The sequence below is a fragment of the Heterocephalus glaber genome, unplaced genomic scaffold, assembly GCF_053883595.1.
Source record: "Heterocephalus glaber isolate CG9 unplaced genomic scaffold, H.glaber_assembly_v1.0 deba00001444, whole genome shotgun sequence".
Taxonomy (NCBI): domain Eukaryota; kingdom Metazoa; phylum Chordata; class Mammalia; order Rodentia; family Bathyergidae; genus Heterocephalus; species Heterocephalus glaber.
The window spans coordinates 28,683,510-28,702,848 of record NW_028258297.1 but is presented as its reverse complement, the minus strand read 5'-3'; the positions used below and the strand labels follow the sequence as shown (position 1 = coordinate 28,702,848).

The window sequence follows — 19,339 nt, the reverse complement described above, 5'->3', positions numbered from 1 at the left end:
TTTGATTGGTGAATTGAGACCATTAACATTGATGGTTATAACTGAAACATATTGACTTGTCATTGCCATGACCTTTTCTTTTTGTTGAGTTCTCCCCCTTTACATTTAATTTCTTGTTATGCCAGATGGGTTCATTCTGCTTTGCTTCCTGGGGTTGTGATCCTCAATGTCTGTTCCTAGGATATTGTGTCAAATTCTTTGGAGTGCTGGTTTGGTATTCACGAAGTTCCTAAGGTGCACTTTGTCATGAAAGTATCTTATTTCTCCATCCATTTTGAAAGATAGTTTTGCAGGGTACATCAATCTGGGTTGGAGGCTGTTTTCTTTTAGGGCTTGAAATATGGCACTCCAAGCTCTTCTTGCCTTGATGGTTTGTGTTGAGAAGTCTGCTGTAATTCTGATGGGCTTTCCTTTGTATGTGATTTGTTTCTTTTCTCTAACTGCTTGTAGAACTTTGTTCTTCTGTTGAGTTTTTGGAATCTTAACAATTATATGCCTATGTGTAGATTTTTTTAAATCAAGGCTATTAGGAGTCCTATGTGCCTCAATTACCTGTATGTCAAGCTCTTTCCCCCTGCTTGGAAAGTTTTCTGCCATTATTTCTGTGAAGAGATTTTTTAATGTCATCTCCACTCTCTCCTGTTTCTTCATTGAGCCCAATTAGCCTTATGTTATTCCTCTTTGCATCATCTAGCAGCTGCTGGATTGATTTCTCATGTTCCCTTATAATTTTGAAGCAATTTTTCTTTTCCTGGTCACTAATTGGAATCTTATCTTCTATATCTGAAATTCTGTCCTCACATTGGCTTATTCTGCTGTGTAGACTTCCAATGGAGTTTTTCATGTCCTGGAAATCTATTTGCATCTGTTTTATGGATTCCATTTGTTTCCTCTGTTGGGATTCCATCATGTTCCTGAGCTCCTCTCTAGATTTATTAATCATGTCTTGCACTAGGGGCACAGTTTCTCCTGTTATCTGAGAAATGATTTCTGATTTCATTTTTTCCAGATCCCCTTTTGTTGCCAGTTCAGAGGGTCCAGGTGGTTGGGTATCAGAGTGTTCCATCTCATTTCCCTTTGGGGTTGCTGTAGGTGATTTGGAAGTCTGGTTTTGAGAGTTATTTATGTGTTTTCTCATTTCAACTGGGGTGGGGGGCTGATAGCACCTGCACGGATTATCTCCTCTGAGCTAGGAGAGGTGGGACAGGGGCCAGGAGCAGCGGTAGGGATGGTGACCCAAAAGCCCTTTCCTGTGGGCTGGGAGCAGCGGGAGGGATGGTAACCGGGAAGCCCCTCCCTTTGGGCCAGGAGTGGTGGGAGGGATGGTGGCCCTGAAGCCCCTTCCTCTGGGCCAGGAGCAGTGGGACAGAAAGTGGCCCAAAAGCCCTTTCCTCTGGGCTGGGAGCAGTAGGAGGGATGGTGACCAGGAAGCCCCTTCCTGTGGACCAGGAGCAGTGGGACGGTGGCTCAGTAGACCCTACCTCTGGGTTGGGAGCAGCAGAACTCAGTACTGTGGTCTGGTGGTCTGGTGTCCTCTGCGTCTTTGTGGTGTGGGACCATGTGGCTGCCTGTCTGCAGCGGGGTGATTCTGCATCTTCTGCGTGACTCGGGACCTTGGTAGGGTGTGCACAGTTCTTCCTGTGTGCAGCGGGGTGATTCGGCGTGTTTCGCTTGACTGGGGACCTCGGTAATGTGTGGCTATAATAGTTTTCTAAAAGTCAGCATTTACATAGTATGTATTTTTTCCATTATTTTATTTCACCCTTTCTTTGCCCCATATTTAAGGTATGTTTCAAGCACTATATAGTTAAATTTTGTTCTCTTTCTTAGACTGGCTTTTATTAAGGATACCTGATCCATTTATCGTTAGTAAAATTACTGATATCAGTGCTTTGATATCTAGCAGATGCTTTAAGTTGATCCACCTCTTTTTTCTCATTTTTACCTTGTATATTATTAATTTTTATTAGTTCACACTCTCCTCATATATTTCAATTTTCAACAGCTGAACTTAGTATTGGAAATTTTCATACCTTTCCAGTGGATCACTGAGCTCTTTGAATATGTGAGTTTAAACCTTTCCATCCATTTTAGAAAATTAATAAACATTATCTTTTCAAATATTTCTTTTTCTACAATATTTCCTCTTCCTTCTTATTTTCTTTTTATAGAACAGCAATGCTGTATGTTAGAGCATTTTTTCAAGCATATTTACATGCCATTGTTTTTAGTGATATTCCTTTTTACATAAATAAATTGATCACATGACTTCATCTGCAAATACACCTATATCTCCTTTTTTGCTATTTTTTTAGTTTTGTTACTATGTAATATAATGACATTTCTTTACATATGATGTGTATTTTACCAAATGCTATGTCTCTATATGAAATAATGAGTCACTCCAGACATATTTTATCACAATTGAAAGACTTTCTCTTTTGTTCTAATAGCCTGGAGAGTGTGCTGATATCCCAAGTACCTGAACGCTACCTATGGGCAAGCAGGAGTAAGTCTGAACTCATTTTAGGAACAGTCTATCAAACTCTCTTCTGCCTCAGTTTCTGTGGCCTGGGCTTTCAGATATTTCAGTGGAGAGATGGGTTGCTTATCACCCAAGAGAATATCCAAATATCCACTTTGCTTTCCAAGGTCTCAGAAATAGTTCTTTGGCCTTCTGCGGTTCAAAGTAAACATAGTGCACATTTAAGTAGAAATGGATGTGTGAGAGAGGCTCTCAGTTCTCCGTATTTTTCATTGCAGCTAAATACAATAAGGCTGGCTTCTGTGTCCCAACAGTAGTCCCCTCCTAGATAAAACCAGATTGTGTGCCATTAGGCCATGCACCAAATCAATGGGATTCTTTGAGGGAATAGGAAACAGTAAAACCTTAGCTAAACGCTGAAAAGATTCCATTCTTTGAAATTTTATTATATTCATTCTCTGGTGTGTCCATAAATGTGAAATACCTTTAATATTTTACATTCTCAACTTTTTAAATTGTACTAAGTAGGAGCATTGTTAATGGCTGACTCCATCATCCTCCAAGAGGACAGAAAGCTAGGTTTTATTCTCTGCTTCACTATTGCTTATACTGTAGTCACTGATATCCTTTAAACTCTCTTTGAATCATTTTTCTCTTGTATGAAACCAAGAGACTAATCTGGTAGAAGTAGCATGCACCTATAATCCCAGCTCTCTGGGAAACTGAGGCAGGAGTATCTCAACTTTGAGTCCAGTCTGAGTAACTTGGTGATTCAGTGAGACCCTGGTTCAAAATAAAAATTTTAAAAGAAGGCTAGAGATGTAGCTTAGTGTGAAGGCTTTACTCATTCAACATTACCTACTGACCCACCAAAAAAGAGACTAATAGTGACATGCATACATCCAAATGGTCTGTTCAACTATGTTCACAGTGGAAATATGATCTGTCCCTATTGTAATATAGAATTAGAAACACACAACTTACCACACAAGAATAAGAATCTCTAAATCCATAATAATAACAAGTTTTGACAGAAAGTCAAAACGAATAATATATATGTTTGAGAAAAGAATCAGCACTCTATGATTTCTCATGAAATCTGGCCAGTGTCAATATCATTTGACATTGTCAATCATTGGAGGTTGCCTGAATATATTGATAATAAACATCCAGAGGTGGAGTTTGAAATCTTCACTTGTAAGTGAAATGTTCTTGGATAAACCATGCCCTGCTTAATCATTGATCCATTTTCCAGCACTGAAAGAGTGTATCAACCAAAACAATTATTAAATTTCATGGAGTCATGGATGCTTTCTGTGGCCTCTGCTAAGCCCAGCCAAATTGCTAACTCCATTTCTGTGTTCTAATACTCCTCACTCCCAAGTGAATGACATTAAACTCTGTGTTTTTTATGAAGCCTGATCAAGTGCTGGCCCAACAGAGCATCTCTAAGACCTCATTCTGTGAAAGACACTATCAGGCCATGGATTCTGACATTTTCAGCTTACTCTTCTCCCATCCTAAACAGAACTCTGGAAGTCAAAATTTAACTCTGGTAGGATCTTTTTAAGAGTGAGTGTCTACCTGGGACTATTCACTAGATTATTTTGCACTTAATACCATTTCTTATTTTTTAGTCTTGCTAATCCTCTCTGATCATTTTTTATGTCTTTGGGAATCCAGACTGCTGTCCTGGAGCAAGTTCTGTCACCTGAATGTGGAGTGTACCCACTGCTTGGCTGAGTGCTTCCTAACAGACCAGAAAACCAACCTAATTTCTGATATAAATGCCACACTGACATGATTCTCTCTCCTTAGAGAACTCACAGCTTCACTTGGTGGATGGGGGCCATCGCTGTGCAGGAAGAGTGGAGATTCGTCACCAGGGCTCCTGGGCCACCATCTGTGATGACACCTGGGGAATGAATGACGCCCATGTGGTTTGCAGACAGCTAGGTTGTGGAGTGGCCCATCAGTTCACACATGCTATTTACTTTGGGTCTGGGCCAGACTCCATTCGTCTGATTGGCCCAGGCTGCACAGGAGAGGAGACCCATGTGTGGCAGTGTCCGACCTGGAGCTGGGAGCAGCAGAGCTGCAGCAGGACACCAGATGCAGGAGTCATCTGCTCAGGTATGGTCCATACTTAATCCACTGTGGGGAGAAGTGAGAAGTCCAGGAATGTGGGTGTCTGATCTTGGTCAGAGGAGATGGGTGTGCTCTAGACTGAGAGGTCCATCCTTAACCTTTGAGTATGCACGGCAGCTGATGATGTCGGCCTTCTCTTGCTTCCTCAGCATTAATTCCCAGATATTAGTTCCCACTTCATTGGCCTTGTTTGACAAGATAGTTCATTCTAGTATCTTTCAAATTAAATTCAACCTATGTGTCCCGGCCCGCGGGTAAGTCAACGGAGACCCTAGAGGGGGAGCGAGGATGAGAGGGGACAGGGGACACGAGAGATGGAGACAAGACAGGTTTCTGATCAAGTCTCGTTTATTGCAGAAGCTGTTACAACATATATACCGTAGGGCTAGAGGGGAGGAGCAAGAGGAGGGTACTGGGGCTACTTCCTTGTTGCCGGGTAGATTTGCAGCAGGCCCGGATATGTCCGTAAAAGGCACTCAAGAGTTCTAGCGGGGGGGCAAGGCCCCCCACAGGTCCTCCCTTTAAAATTATAATTTTAGAAAGGCGTCAGGAGAGCCAAGCCTGCGGGGGCTGAGCCTGTCTTGGGTCAGAGCAACACACGTGTCTGCACCGTGCACCTTACCCGTCATCGGTTAACCAGAGAATCAAGGCTCTGGCACCTGTCTTAGGCGGCACACGAGGGCTCTCTCATTGCATGGCACGCTTGCTCAGTTGCCCGTCATTGGCTTGCCAGCCCACTCACCAGGTGGGGCGAGAACACTTCGCCACGGCAAGGACCTAATCGATGGTCCGACATTCGTCCTGGTCAGCCATTGCCAATCTATTATAGTAGACCTGTATGGGCGCTGTTTTTATTGCCTCTATCTGGGCTCTAAGAAAGGCCATGATTTTGTTATAAAGTACGGGCCCTAAAGAAATGAGCAAGAGTAGACCCAATAAGGGTCCCAGCAAAGGGAGGAGATAAGGGAGGAAACCATTGAGGCCAGTCCAGAGGGGATTTTGAGTGAATTTTTGTCGTCATCTGTTTAAATCTTCCTGAAGTTCGCGAATTTTTCCCCTGACGATCCCAGATTTGTTGGCATAAAAACAGCAATGTTCATTTAAGGCTAGACTGTGAATAAGAGAGTTAAGCTACCCTGATTAAGCTTTTGAAGATAACCAATGTGGACATGCTACAATAACATATTCAGAACTTAACCAATATGAACGTTTTGTAACAACATATTTAGTGCTTAAATATCAAGGACAACCAATACAATCAATTTATAACATATTTAGATAATATTCATTGTGATATGTCTCCCATAAGATTATATAATATAAAATTTACTAGGGGGTCCCTTTAATGAATTAAGACCAGAATAATCATTTTCTGGGTGGCCACTTCTATATTCATCAAAGGGAGTTCCCATCTATAATCGTTTTGACAAACAATTAAGAATATATATCTTTTTATTTTATAACTGTTAATTGTAATTTGATTGTTGCGTGTGGGTAACAATGCACGTCACTTTCATAAAATAAATTTCAGTGGTACTTTGATCAATTAACAACCTGGGAAGAAAAGCATGTCTTTAGTTTAATAATATTATCTATAAGTCAATTTAACAATAGGCGAATATCCTTTGAAGAGGAAGGAACATATTGAGCTCAACTGTACAAACACAAACAACAGACAATAGACAAACATATAAGACAGTGTGTAAAATTAGGGTGCACCCAAATATAACTAGCCAAATTGAATTATACTATACTCTTGATGATTATTAGATTGTAATTGTAGGTGCCATTGTTAACTGGTTAAGATTGGACAACGTCAGGTCATCGGCATCATCAGCACACCTGTCAACTTGTTTTACTAGGCGTTCTGGGAGCCACCTGGCTGACTTCATTTCCTTGGAGTAAATACACACCGATCCTCAGCCCCAGATAAGTACAGGATCCGGCCCGTGCCATGAGTGGTCCAGGGGGTCTTTCCACATCACCGAGGCAAATTGTCGTTGCGTCTCTGGTTGCCAGAAACGATTGGCTGCAGATAAACCTTTGGCATCCAAATTTAAGAAGTTAAGAATAAATAGTGCATGTGATATCAGATTTCTAGGAGACCCCTTAGTAGGATACCATTCCCCCTTTTTTATTTTGTCTAAAGTAATTTTAAGTGTGAGATTAGCCCTTTCTATAATGCCTTGTCCCTGTGGATTATATGGGATTCCCGTTATATGTGTTATTGTAAATTGTTTGTAAAATTTGGAGAAGCCAGAGCTGATATAGCCAGGACCATTATCTGTTTTAATTTGTTGTGGGCAGCCAAGCACTGAGAAGGCAGTGAGGAGATGAGCAATGACGTGTTTAGTAGCTTCCCCAGATTGCAGGGTGGCAAATATGAATCCACTATATGTATTAATGTTGACATGTATATATTTAAGATTTCCAAATTTAGGGTAATGTGTGATGTCCATTTGCCATAGGGCATTTGGAATCAAGCCACGAGGATTAACTCCCAGATGAGGTGTAGGAAGGTGCAGAGTGCACGTAGGGCAGGCCTTAACAATTTGTCTAGCTTGTTCTCTAGTAAGCTTATACATAAGGCGAAGCGTGTGAGCATTAAGATGATGGAATTGGTGTGCCTTCTGTGCTTGGTCAATCGGACTGGGGGCATCAGTATTTATTGAATAGGCAAAAGCCTGAGGTCTTGTGGCTAGGTCTGCTAAGCGGTTGCCCTCTGCAAGTGGGCCGGGTAGGTTAGAGTGGGCTCGAAGGTGCCCAATGAAAAAGGATTTGGATCGTTTTCTGATTAGATCTTGTAATTGGAGGAAAAGACCACCAGTCTGAGAGGCAAGTTTGATCAGTCCACATGTTTCTAATAAGGGAACAGATTGGGCAATGTAAGCACTGTCAGTAAAGAGATTAAAAGCTCAGGCAGGAAATGCGGTAAAGACCGCTATGACTGCCTGGAGCTCGGTTAACTGGGCCGAAGAGTGGGCGGTTTGGAACTGGACAATGTTATCATCCCACACATAGGCAGCCATTCCAGTGGAAGAACCGTCTGTAAAAACGGGTAGAGCCTCTGGCAGAGGAAAGCAAGAAGTGATCTTCGGGAAAATGAAGTCATGTCTGTTGGCAAAGTCAATAAGTTTGCTGGGAGGATAGTGGTTGTCCAATAACCCTGAATAAGAAGCAAGAGCAATTGGGCAGGAATCGGTGGTTTGTATAAGCCAATCGACCTGGTCCTTAGGGTAGGGTTGGATAATGACATCAGGTTCTTTTCCAAAGTACATCTTTCCATGGTCTCTGCCCAAGATAACTAGGTCTGCAACTGCAACATAATAGGGGTAAAAGACCCGCTTAGGGGAAACTGGGAGATGAACCCACAAAAGGGGAGCGGTTTGCCAAAAGACAGCAGTGGGAGAGAGGGAGGTTTTGCAGATGATATACTGTAAAGGAGAGTTATAATCCATAAAATTAATTGTTTGATTTTGAATGGCTTGTTCCACTGTACTGATGGCTTTGCGCCCCTCGGCAGTGAGCTGTCGAGGTGAAGTAGGGTGGTTATCACCTTGTAGGGTATCATAGAGAGGCTTCAGGTCATGTTTAGTGAGCTTTAAATAGGGCATAAGCCAATTAATGTCTCCTAGCAATTTTTGGAAGTCATTTAAAGTCTTAAGACCGTCCAGCCGCAAGGTAAGCTTTTGGGAGGAAATGTGACGTCCCTTCATCTGAAATCCAAGGTAGTTATAAGGGTCTTTTAGTTGAACCTTATCAGGGGCAATCTGGAGGCCATGAGATTCAAGTGCCCGTCGAAGGTCAGCATAACAAGCTAAAACCTCACTTCCTAATTGCCCCGCTACAAGGATATCATCCATGTAATGGATAATATACATTTGAGGCCAATTGTCTCGGGTGGATTGGAGTGCCGCGGCTACAAATGACTGGCACAGGGTGGGACTATTGGCCATGCCTTGGGGCAGAACCAGCCACTGAAAGCGCTGCATTGGGGTACAGAAATTGGTCGCTGGAAGGCTAAATGCGAAGTGTTTTTGATCAGCAGGATGTAAGGGAATGGTGAAAAAGCAATCCTTTAAATCAATAATAATCTTGTAATACCCAAGGGGAATGGCTACCGGCGAAGGGAGACCAGGTTGTAAAGCTCCCATGAGTACCATGGTTTTATTAACTGCTCTAAGATCTTGTAAGAGTCTCCATTTTTCCGACCGTTTTTTAATGACAAAAATGGGAGTATTCCAAGGGGAGTGGCTAGGAATAATATGGCCAGCATGAAGCTGTTCCTGCACCAACTGTTGAGCTGCTGACAATTTCTCCTTAGAGAGGGGCCACTGATCGACCCACACTGGATCATCTGAGAGCCAGGTAATCTTTTCAGCATGGGCCGCAGGAGTGTCAATGGCCCCTATGGAAAATGGCCTAGCCCTGCCCGAGGGGGCCGAGGGACAGGCTCAATGGGGTGAGTAAGGTTTGTAGGGTGTTTCCCCAGTCCCGTTCCTGGAATGTACCCATTTTTAAACATCTGCATAGTGACAATTTCATTGGGGCTGGAAATAATTATCCCCATTTGTGATAGTAAGTCTCTTCCCCATAGATTAATAGGTAACCCTGAAATGATATAAGGTTGAATGGTGCCCTGATTACCATCTTGGTCTCTCCAGGTCAGATCTTTGGCACTTTGTTTAGGATTTTCACTCTGACCTATACCCCCGAGATGGGTGAGGGTGTCTTTTAATGGCCATGCCTGAGGCCAATCCTCTCCCTTTATGATAGTTACATCGGCACCAGTGTCAACCAGCCCAGAAAATTGTCTCCCATCTAACCACAAGGTCACGAGAGGCTTTTGTGCTGAAAGTATCTCTGACCAGTAAACATCAGATGAGCCGAATCCCTGGCTGCCTCGGGCGTTGTTTAGAGCCTTATTAGAGGTAGAGAGAAGGGGAAGGAGTAGCAATTGAGCAAATCTTTGGCCTGATTGAATGGTATTAATAACTTTGGGAGAAGAAACCATAACTTTAATTTCCCCAGAGTAGTCATTATCTATCACTCCTGGGTAAACCAACAGCCCATTTATGGTACTACTGCTTCGGCCTATTACGAGGCCAAAAGTCTCTCTAGGTAAGGGTCCAAAGACTCCTGTGGCGAGGGCCTGGACTCCCATTTCTGGGGTCAATACTGTGTGGGTGGTGGCACTGAGGTCCAATCCGGCACTTCCTTTTGTGGCTCTGATGAGGTCTGAAATGGATTGCTGTTTATTGGAGCAAAATTGAGCGCCCCGTAAATTTGTTTGGAGTTGGGGGCCTGGGGCTGGCCCCCTTTCCCGTTTCCCGAATTCGAATCCTTAAGAGGGGGAAGGGGTCGGCCCTGGGCATCAGTTTTGGATCAGCACTCACTCGCCCAATGCCTCCCCCGATTACATCGGGGGCAGGGCCCGGGGGGCGGAGCATTGGGGCCCTGCATTTTAGTGGTCGGGCATTCTCTAGCAAAATGGCCGGTGGCCCCACACCGGAAACACTTATTGCCGACGTGGCGTTGCAAAAATTGTTTGACTGTGAAGCCTTGCATGGCGGCCGCCATGGCAAGGCCCTGTTGGTAGGCGGCCCCAATCTCAGAACAAAGGCGAATGTAGCCGGAAAGGTCGGTTTTCTTTTTATAGGGGCGGATAGCGGCCTGACAGGCGGCATTGGCGTTCTCAAAAGAAAGCTGTTTAACAAAATCTGTCCCTGTCTCCGCGCTCCCAAAAATCCGGCCTGCCGCCGTGAGAAGGCGGTGGACAAAGTCCGCAAATGGCTCGTCTGGGCCCTGCCGAATGTTAGTGAGGGAGGCACTCACGTCTCCTTTGGAGGGGAGCTTTTTCCAGGCCCTAGTGGCGGCGGTCTGAATCTGGGCATATAACCCCGCATCAAATTGTATTTGTTGGTCGTTGGCGGCGTAGGCCCCCTCCCCAAGGAGCATGTCAAGCACCCATCCATTCCCCGCCTGAGCATTGCGCCTAGCAGTTTCTCGGCAATTTTTAACATATTTAGATTTCCATAATAAATAATCACCTCCTGTAAGGGTGGCGCGGGCCAGAGTCTGCCAATCAATTGGGGTGAGCCAATTTTCTGCCACCGATTCTAAAATAGCCATGGTGTAAGGTGCAGTGGCCCCATATTGAGCTGCAGCCGTTTTAAATTTTTTAATGACCTTAAAATCAAAACCACTGTGGTGTCTTCACGCCTGTCTCTGTGCGTCAGTAGTTTTAGTTACGGGAAAGGCTTCCGCATTTTTAAGTTTCAGGGATACTCCCGACCCGGATGGCACCCTAGGGGCCGCCCCTCTAACGGGGGGTCGTGGCTTAAGTTTGTCTTCTCTACGGACATTTTTATGGGCTTTGCCTGTTCTTAAGCCTTCAAGCTGGGTAATAAGTTCTTGGTGTTCCTTTTCTAACCTTATCTGTTCTTTTAGAAATTCTATTTTGTCCCGGAGTTCCTTTTGGGGATCAACAACAGGACATGCCAGAGTGGGAGTGTCGGGGCCTGAAGAGATATAAGGAGGGGGATATCCGGAGTCGCCCCACAATGCTCCCCCCGCGGGCTCCTCCGACCCGGAGCCCTCTTGGGGCGGATCTGGGGGTGGAGGCGGGCCACGATAGGCTTGAAGGGAGGGATATAGGGGCGGAACCTTCCGCGAGGGTGGGGCTGTCCTAGAGGCGGTGGCGGAAAGCAAGGAAGCAGGGGTTCGGCGAGGCCCTGCCCTACAGGGCTTGGCAGGGTTCGTGGCCGTTTGGGGTTGGTCCGAAGGGACGTCATGTCCGTCGGGGGCGGGATCGTCGTCACTGTCAAAGGACATCAAGTCCTCTTCTTTGTCTGACAAAGAAGTCGTGGTCTCAACGGGCCTGGGCCCCGGCGCCATATTGGCCCGGGAGACTGCGTCAGAATCACTGGCGGGTGTCAGCCCCTTACCATCTCGGAGAGCTACCTCCCCAGCCTGTATAGCCTGCGCCACCAGTGGATCCCTCGCTTTATGAGAAATAATATCATTAATCAAATTCCAATATGAGAACGCCGCAATAGGGACCTTCCCGGGTCCGCAAGTGGCATAATAATCCTGGAGAGCTTCCCCCACCTTTTTCCATCTCTGTTCGTCAATGGTTCCCTCAGCAGGGAACCAGGGACAGAGATCTTTAATATAATCAAAAAATCTTAACAACTGTTTGACTGTAACCTTTACCCCTCGTGCCTGTAATGTCTTCTTGAGACCTTGCACAAACAATTCGTGCTGACTAATGCCCTGTCCCATAATCGCTGCTCAACTTACCGAGGTGCAAAAAGACGGCAGGTCCACGTCAATTGCAAGCCTCTCCCGTGTCGAGTGTGCTCTTTGTTCCTCAATCTTAATCTTAGGGCCCCTGAGCAGCGTCCTTCACTGGATCCCCCGTTCTCTGGCCCCACGTTGGGCGCCACTTGTCCCGGCCCGCGGGTAAGTCAACGGAGACCCTAGAGGGGGAGCGAGGATGAGAGGGGACAGGGGACACGAGAGATGGAGACAAGACAGGTTTCTGATCAAGTCTCGTTTATTGCAGAAGCTGTTACAACATATATACCGTAGGGCTAGAGGGGAGGAGCAAGAGGAGGGTACTGGGGCTACTTCCTTGTTGCCGGGTAGATTTGCAGCAGGCCCGGATATGTCCGTAAAAGGCACTCAAGAGTTCTAGCGGGGGGGCAAGGCCCCCCACACTATGTTCAATGTTTCTATAATTAACTCATAATTCAGAACATCTGCAAATTACCACACACTCCCTTTGCAGCAATCAGACTGATAGAGGGAGAAGTGAGAGTGAGACTGAATATACCCAGTTGCATTGCAAGTTTTGGTGTGTATAACATGAAGCACTGTTTTATGCTGAGTAGGTGTGCAGCCATGGGGACAGGGTTAAACAGACACGGAGATATTTATGTATTATTGTAAATTAGCAAGTCTCTTTTTCAGATTCAGACTTCAGTAGACTTCATTCTTTGGCTGGATGCTCAAGATCTGTAAATAGCAGACCCCGAATCATAAGTTCTTTCTTGATTGGTATTAGAAACCTTTCTCTATACATTTTTCTTTCAAAATTATCTGTATAGAAACTCCAATTTGTGACAGAAACTTAGTTATATACTGGCAGATCACACAGTGCTGGATACAGTGGAGTCTTAATGTGTATTTATTATAAGAAGAGACAACATAGTTTATCCATAATGGCTTCAGGGAAATAAGAGAAATTTGGGAGTTTCTTTGACAAGAATGAAAATGAGGGTCAATTGGAATTATTGAAGAAGTTGGAGAAGCTTCAAATACTTGCAGGATGGTAGAAGGAGGCTAACAAAAAGCATATAAGGAATTTCTGAGCAGCACTGAGTTTCCAGGAGTAGCATGGAAAATGTCCTGTGCACATTTGTGTGAACTCACTACATCTACTTGTAAAGAAGAATGAATTGTAAGAGAGACTGAAGGTTGAGGAGTTAAGGTCAGAATGGGGGAAGACAGGATCCTAGTGAGGAACATTTTGATGCACTTGCCTAAGAACAGAGGGTATTTATGCAGTGCAGATAAGACAAAGATAGCTCTGGTTGCATTTTTCATTTTACTTTAAGTGACTGATTCATATAAATCTATCGCCTTGTCAGGGCCAGTATTCCTTTCTTGTCCCACCAAAGCGCTCATGAATTTTCCAATGGCTTAAAAGTTTCCATTTGTTTTTTCTCCATAAGATATAAAACCGTACAAAAAAACATGATCATTGATTTCATCTGAGTTACACTCAGCACCTACCAAAGTTCTTGTGTATCTTAAATTTGAAAGGATGTTTGTATTTTGAGCCAGGCAACATGGAGATGAATTCTCAATATCGCTTTCAAATACTTCTCTCCTACATAAAAATGAGAGCTGTGCAGAAAACTCCCAAATGCCTCCTGGGAAGCATTACCTGCCCCATCATTTCCAATCCGAGCCATCCTGGCCAGTGTCTGGGCCTCCAGTGGCCATTCCATTTCCTCCTTGCTGGGCTGTGATGAGAAAGGCAGGACTTCCCCTTAGCTTTTAAAGGTGACTGGAGCCTGAGTACAGGGTGAGTTTGTTCATCAAACAACACTTGTCAATCTTTACCATTAGCCCTGAAAATACCAGTAAGTAAAGACATCGAGGTTATTGGAGAAGTCAGACAACAATAGAGAGTTCTAGGAAGGGAAAGGACCACAGAGAGTGAAATTTTACCAAACAATCCCAAAGACACAGTAAGTCTTTGCTTAGAAAAAAATGTTCCTTCCACACATTGCTTGGGGAACCACACACATTTGTTTCACTTTAATAGTATGTTCCAAAGAGATTTTTTAAACCATATTCCATGTTATCAGTCATATTAGACACCTTATTTCATTTTCTGAGGACACCATAGAAAAGATATGTCTTGTTTGTACTCGGCCTTGTTTGTACCTTTTTCCTTGTCCAGAGTAACAGTGAATGGCTAAATTATAATTTATGATGCAACTATATCACATTGTGTCTCATACAATCTAATATTTGCATTTCTTTTTGTTTTAACTTTTTCTATGTGAGTCCACTGATGTTTCTGTGGAATTCAGTTAATATATTTATTCCATATTCAGTGATCTTTGGTAAAATGGTTTTTCCTCTGTAATATAGCCATTTTACCAAAGATGGCTGAATACACACACACACACACACACACACACACACCAGTTATATTTCTCACATCAGGTCAGGAGGACTCATTTTCATTGCAAGGACAAGCAATTGGATAGAAATCATCAATGTAAACCCAGTTTTTACTCTGAAATGTGGGGTGGAAAGTAGTGATGAATGCAAAAAAGGAATTTATTTACAATATCCATTCCAGGAAGGAACAGGTACCAGCATCCTTAGCTCTGTATTCAAGGAGCTAACAAGAGATTTAGATTATATATAAAATGAACAACACAGAAGGAAAATAGTATTATAATCATGCTGTCTTGTTCAATTTACATCTATCTGCTGATCATAATCAAGGATCTGTTATGCAGAGCCTTGACAGCAATAAATTGTTGTTGGTGCTGTTGAGGAAAATCAGGAGTCGAAATGATCTTACAGAGACCAGGAGAAATAAGAAAGCAGTTTATTGCCAGGCAATGGCCAGTCCCAGGAAACGAGTCCTTATAGACTGACCACGAGATAAGAAAACTCCTCTTTTATGTGCCTTTTTACCGAGTAAGAAGTTCAAGTGGTGATTACACAGCTGCATGGCGAAACAGCCAGGGACTTTCTACAACTTCAAGGTCGGGGGCTTACATAAGCAATTTCAAGGCTGGTTTCTAATCTTTCTGGGAACCCACAAGAGGAGAGGGTCCAGTTAGTGTTTCTAAAACGGGACTAGTTGACCCAGACGGGGCCTCAGCGATATCCCATACAAAGCACAAAAACAACATCTTTCTGCTACATTGTTACGTTAAGCTGGGGCGCAGTTCATGGACAGGTGTGCTACAGTAATTATTCACTCCAAGTTATGTTTGGCAGCACTTTCCACATCAGTGCCACGGGGTTAGTTTTGACTCTTGTCATAAGATATATATTGAATAGACTTGTTATTTCTGCAATCCAAGATGACCGAGGGGAGGATGACTCAGGGAAAGAACAAGTGAAAGGCAAGGTTGCATTAATCCCTTCATGTTTAAGGCAATGACTCTAGAGTCTTAGGCACCATTTGATGAGAATTTGTCAGAGTTAACTTGGAATCTACCCCGAGAATGAATAAGAAAGAAGACAGATGGAAAAGAAAGCAAAAATGTGAAGGCTTTATCCTGTTTTATTTGTCCATTGGATATCTGCAGACCCAAGTTAAAAGTCATTGTTTCAGCAAAAGCAGCCTCTATGTCTGTGTTAAAATAGAACTTCCAATTCAGGGCCAGTAATCAGATATCCCAATAGGTTCTCCAGTTCAAGCCCAGCCTGGGCAACTTGGTGAGAGCCTGTCTCAAAATGAAATGAAATGAAATGAAATGAAGTGATAAAATAAAATAAAATAAAATAAATAAAAGTTTGGGATGTCACTTAGTGTGGAGGCCCTGGCTTCAATCCTAAGTTCAGAAAGAAAGAAAAAGAAAGAAAGAAAACAGGAAAGAGAAAAGATTTGTACTACTACATCTGAAATGAATCATTTTACCAGTCTTCTTGTGAGCTGGAAAAGCACAATTTACAATGGAAAAAAATGCAAAGAAAATGTTGAGGCAGAAGCCAGGTTTGACTATCTAACTAAACTAGAAGCTCTGAGTCAGCCCTGCATGGGTGGTGGCCCTCGGTAGTGGTGCTGTATCGATCCCTGCTGTGTAGGAGGACCTGAGTGGAAATAACAGGAGTCAGGGAAGCTGAGGCTGCATCCACAGGCAGAGCCCACAGCCGTTCAGAGTTCTGCTGTGCCTGGGAGTGGGGAGTGTGGTCCTCACTGGACCTCTCCCCACCCACCAATACTGATGGCTAAGTTTCATAGCATGGCCACGTCTCCTACTGTTTAAAGCTATAGGACCACGTGGCCTTTTGCATTTATACCCTTACTTTCCAGGTATTGTACATTACCAGCATTTTATTCAAATATGGTATAAATTAAAGTGACCTTATAGAGACACATTAGTAACGTGGACTTCAGTTTAGTATGTGACCAAGAGAAAAAGGAGCATATCCAATTTAAAAGTCCAAAAGTGTTATTTTAAGGAAGTAGATCAACATATTTGCTCTTCAGCCCACTTTGATGGCTTATAAGACAACAAAATATTTCTAAACATTCTTTTATCTTGAGAAAGACAGTTGTTGCTCTACTTCTTCATTACAAATCCTACTACTTAACAGTTCTGACTGGAGTTCATGTTTGTAGTCCAATTCCCTCCCAGAGCTTTGATCCCATACTTGAAATTTTATTCAAATCATCTTCCCTAGAAGTCTCCTGGCTTCTTAATTTCTACTTGGTAGGAACAAAATAATCTAAAGAAATTAAAAAGAAACAAATAGCATGGAAAGACAAAGCTTCAAACTGCTTAATTACCTCCCACCCAGTTTGTCACTGTTCTTTCTGTCTTCTGTAATGGGAAATATGATTTAAAGACCCTGATTATATTAGTGCAATTAAAAATAATTAGTGTTAATAGTCCGTCACTACTTTGTGGGTTTCTTTCTAATGTCTAAATGGAAAGAAAATATATAAATTGTGCGGTTCAATAAATATTGAAAAATTTTCATGCATTAGCAATTGTAGCATATTTGCTATTACTATCTAGGCACTGGAAGATTCTGGCATTGAAATAGTGAAAATGATAAGCCTAGTCTTTCTCTTAATTGAGGTCAAATACACTGAAAGGACATGGATCTTAAAAAAGGAGGTGATAGAATATAGATAGATACTAGATAAATAAATTATCTTTAGATTTACAAGAAAATATGTTCATACACTCACACATACAAATATTTATTTATATCCCCACCATGGGATCAGAAGTTTGCCATTCTGCTTACAGGATCACAAATTTTGCACGGACCCTGCCAATTCCTCCTGAATTCATCTTCAAGCCCTCCCTCATGTGGGTTTCATGTTAACACCCATCTGGAATCCACTTCCGGTGATTCCCATGACCCAACTCTGGGGATAAAGAGTTTTCACTACATCAGCTCTACCACATCTCTTTCAGATTCTAAGCCTTGATCATGGACACTCAGTGTGTTCATTTTTCCCTCCCTCAGGATTTGTGCGCCTGGCTGGAGGGCATGGACTCTGCTCAGGCCGAGTGGAAGTGAACCCTGGAGGAGCATGGACTCCAGTGTCGGGCGCAAAGTTCACGGTGCCCACTGCCCAGGTCATCTGTGCAGAGCTGGGGTGCGGCGAGGCTGTGTCTGTCCTGGGGAATGTGTCCAGAAATGCCAGTGAGCAGGTGTGGGCTGAAGAGTTCTGGTGTGAGGGGCAGGAGTCTGAGCTCTGGTTCTGCCCCAGAGCGCCCTGTCTTGGAGGCAGCTGCCAGCATGGTGGGGCTGTTGAAGTTGTCTGTGCAGGTGAGACTCAGCAGGACTTTAACCTCCTGCACAGTCTTCAAATGTCTCTTCTACCATACTCTCTCTCTTCCTATGGACTGTGCTTTCAGGAATTTCCTTGTAGGATGATTGTGTTGTCCAGTACCAAAAAGAATAAGCGAATATCTACTTTTCTTTCTAATCTTTGACATTGGATTTTGGCCTCCTGCCTTTCACAGTTTCTATGCTGAGCAAACATCACAGGAGAAAATCTGCCCTGGGACAGAGGCCCTCAGGCCTCCAATTTTGTCAGTCCAGGTCCATGTGACCCCAGAGCAGACTGTCTCTTCTGTCCTAAAGACATGGGAGTCTAACGTTTCTTGAAGCCCAGATTTTGAGTTCTTAGCATGAGAACAAAACTGTGTCTTCAAGGAAAAGAATCTGTCAAGCCATAGCTAAAATTTAAATGACCCTTTCTTTTTGTAATTTCATATTTTTCATTTGTTTTTGATGTGTATGGATTGAACCCAGATCTTTGCCCATACTAGGCAGATGATCTGCCACTGAGCTGTCACCCCAGCCACTCCTTGGAATTTTAACATATGCAGACTTTATTGGGTCCACAGAAATCTAACCTTTTTAGTACTTTAAGTATTTTTAAATTTCCCAACTTTTAGTTGTAATCAGCAAGAGTAGTGGTCTACTATGAGCTCTCCCATTCTTCATGGGAGGAAGTTCTTGGTTTTATTTTCTATCTCACCATTTTCTTAAAATGTAATATTAATGGACATTACTTATCCACTGCTTTCATATATAAAGAAGACCATAATGAAGAGACACTGGCAATATTTTCTTATTAAATGCTTTTACAAGAATAATATAGTGCAGCTCTGATGGGAGGTAGGTTGAGAAACACTTAATTTCCCACCAGAAAATGAGAAACTCCAATCATGAGTAGTAACAACTGCTGACAGGAAGTCAAGCAGACAGTAGTAGATGTGTTTGTGGAAGCAATTAACATTCTATTATTTCTCATGAAATCAGTCCGGAGTCATCATCATTTAACATTGACCCTCATCTGAGATTTCCCAATCCATTCTAAAATGGGAAAATTTTGTGGAAATAAATATCCACTAGAACTAGAATTTGAAATCTTGACCTGAAAGTGAAATGTTCTTAGATAAACCACAGCCTCTTTTATGATCCTCTAATTTTAAACACTTAATGGGTGAGGATTTTGATGAGCTCAGCTAAGTTCCGGACTTCATTTCCTATGCTTTAATATCACTAACTCTATGGGCTGTGGCATTAGATTGGTTTATAAGAAATCAGCTCAGGTGCTGACCAAGTATAGTGTCTGAAAGTACTCAGTCAGTGAAATACGCTATCTACTCAGGATAGGGGTTATTATGACATTGCCAGTACACTTTTTCTCACAATATACACAGAACTCTGTGACAAGGAGTTTAACTTTGGTAGGAGCTTTTAAACAATGTCTATGTAGAAATATTTAGTGAATTGTTTTCAGTTCAATTCCATTTCTTATTCTACAGTCATAGTACTATTTTTTGAACATTTTCAAATTTGTGGGAATCCACACCTTGTACTCCCATGGTGCAATGACTCCTTGTCTGGCTGAGCAGGCTCTGCAGTCTGAATGTGCATTGTACACAGTGATTTGTTAAGTGTTTTCCA

General features: G+C 43.0%; 1 protein-coding gene and 1 long non-coding RNA gene across 2 annotated transcripts in view; one reads left to right on the top strand and one right to left on the bottom strand.

Moving 5' to 3' along the window:
- LOC147827538 (antigen WC1.1-like) overlaps positions 1–19,339 on the top strand; it is a 40,122-nt gene that overhangs the window by 14,536 nt on the left and 6,247 nt on the right. Inside the window, exons 2-3 of the mRNA XM_087213533.1 lie at positions 4,304–4,618; positions 17,381–17,686. Of these exons, the coding sequence (XP_087069659.1) occupies positions 4,304–4,618; positions 17,381–17,686 (621 nt within the window). The remainder of the gene's footprint in view (positions 1–4,303; positions 4,619–17,380; positions 17,687–19,339) is intronic.
- LOC147827539 (uncharacterized) lies at positions 4,964–12,348 on the bottom strand. The gene is made up of 2 exons (XR_015452181.1): positions 11,936–12,348; positions 4,964–6,674 (listed from the first exon to the last, which is right to left on the bottom strand). It is a non-coding gene; the product is annotated as an uncharacterized LOC147827539 (long non-coding RNA).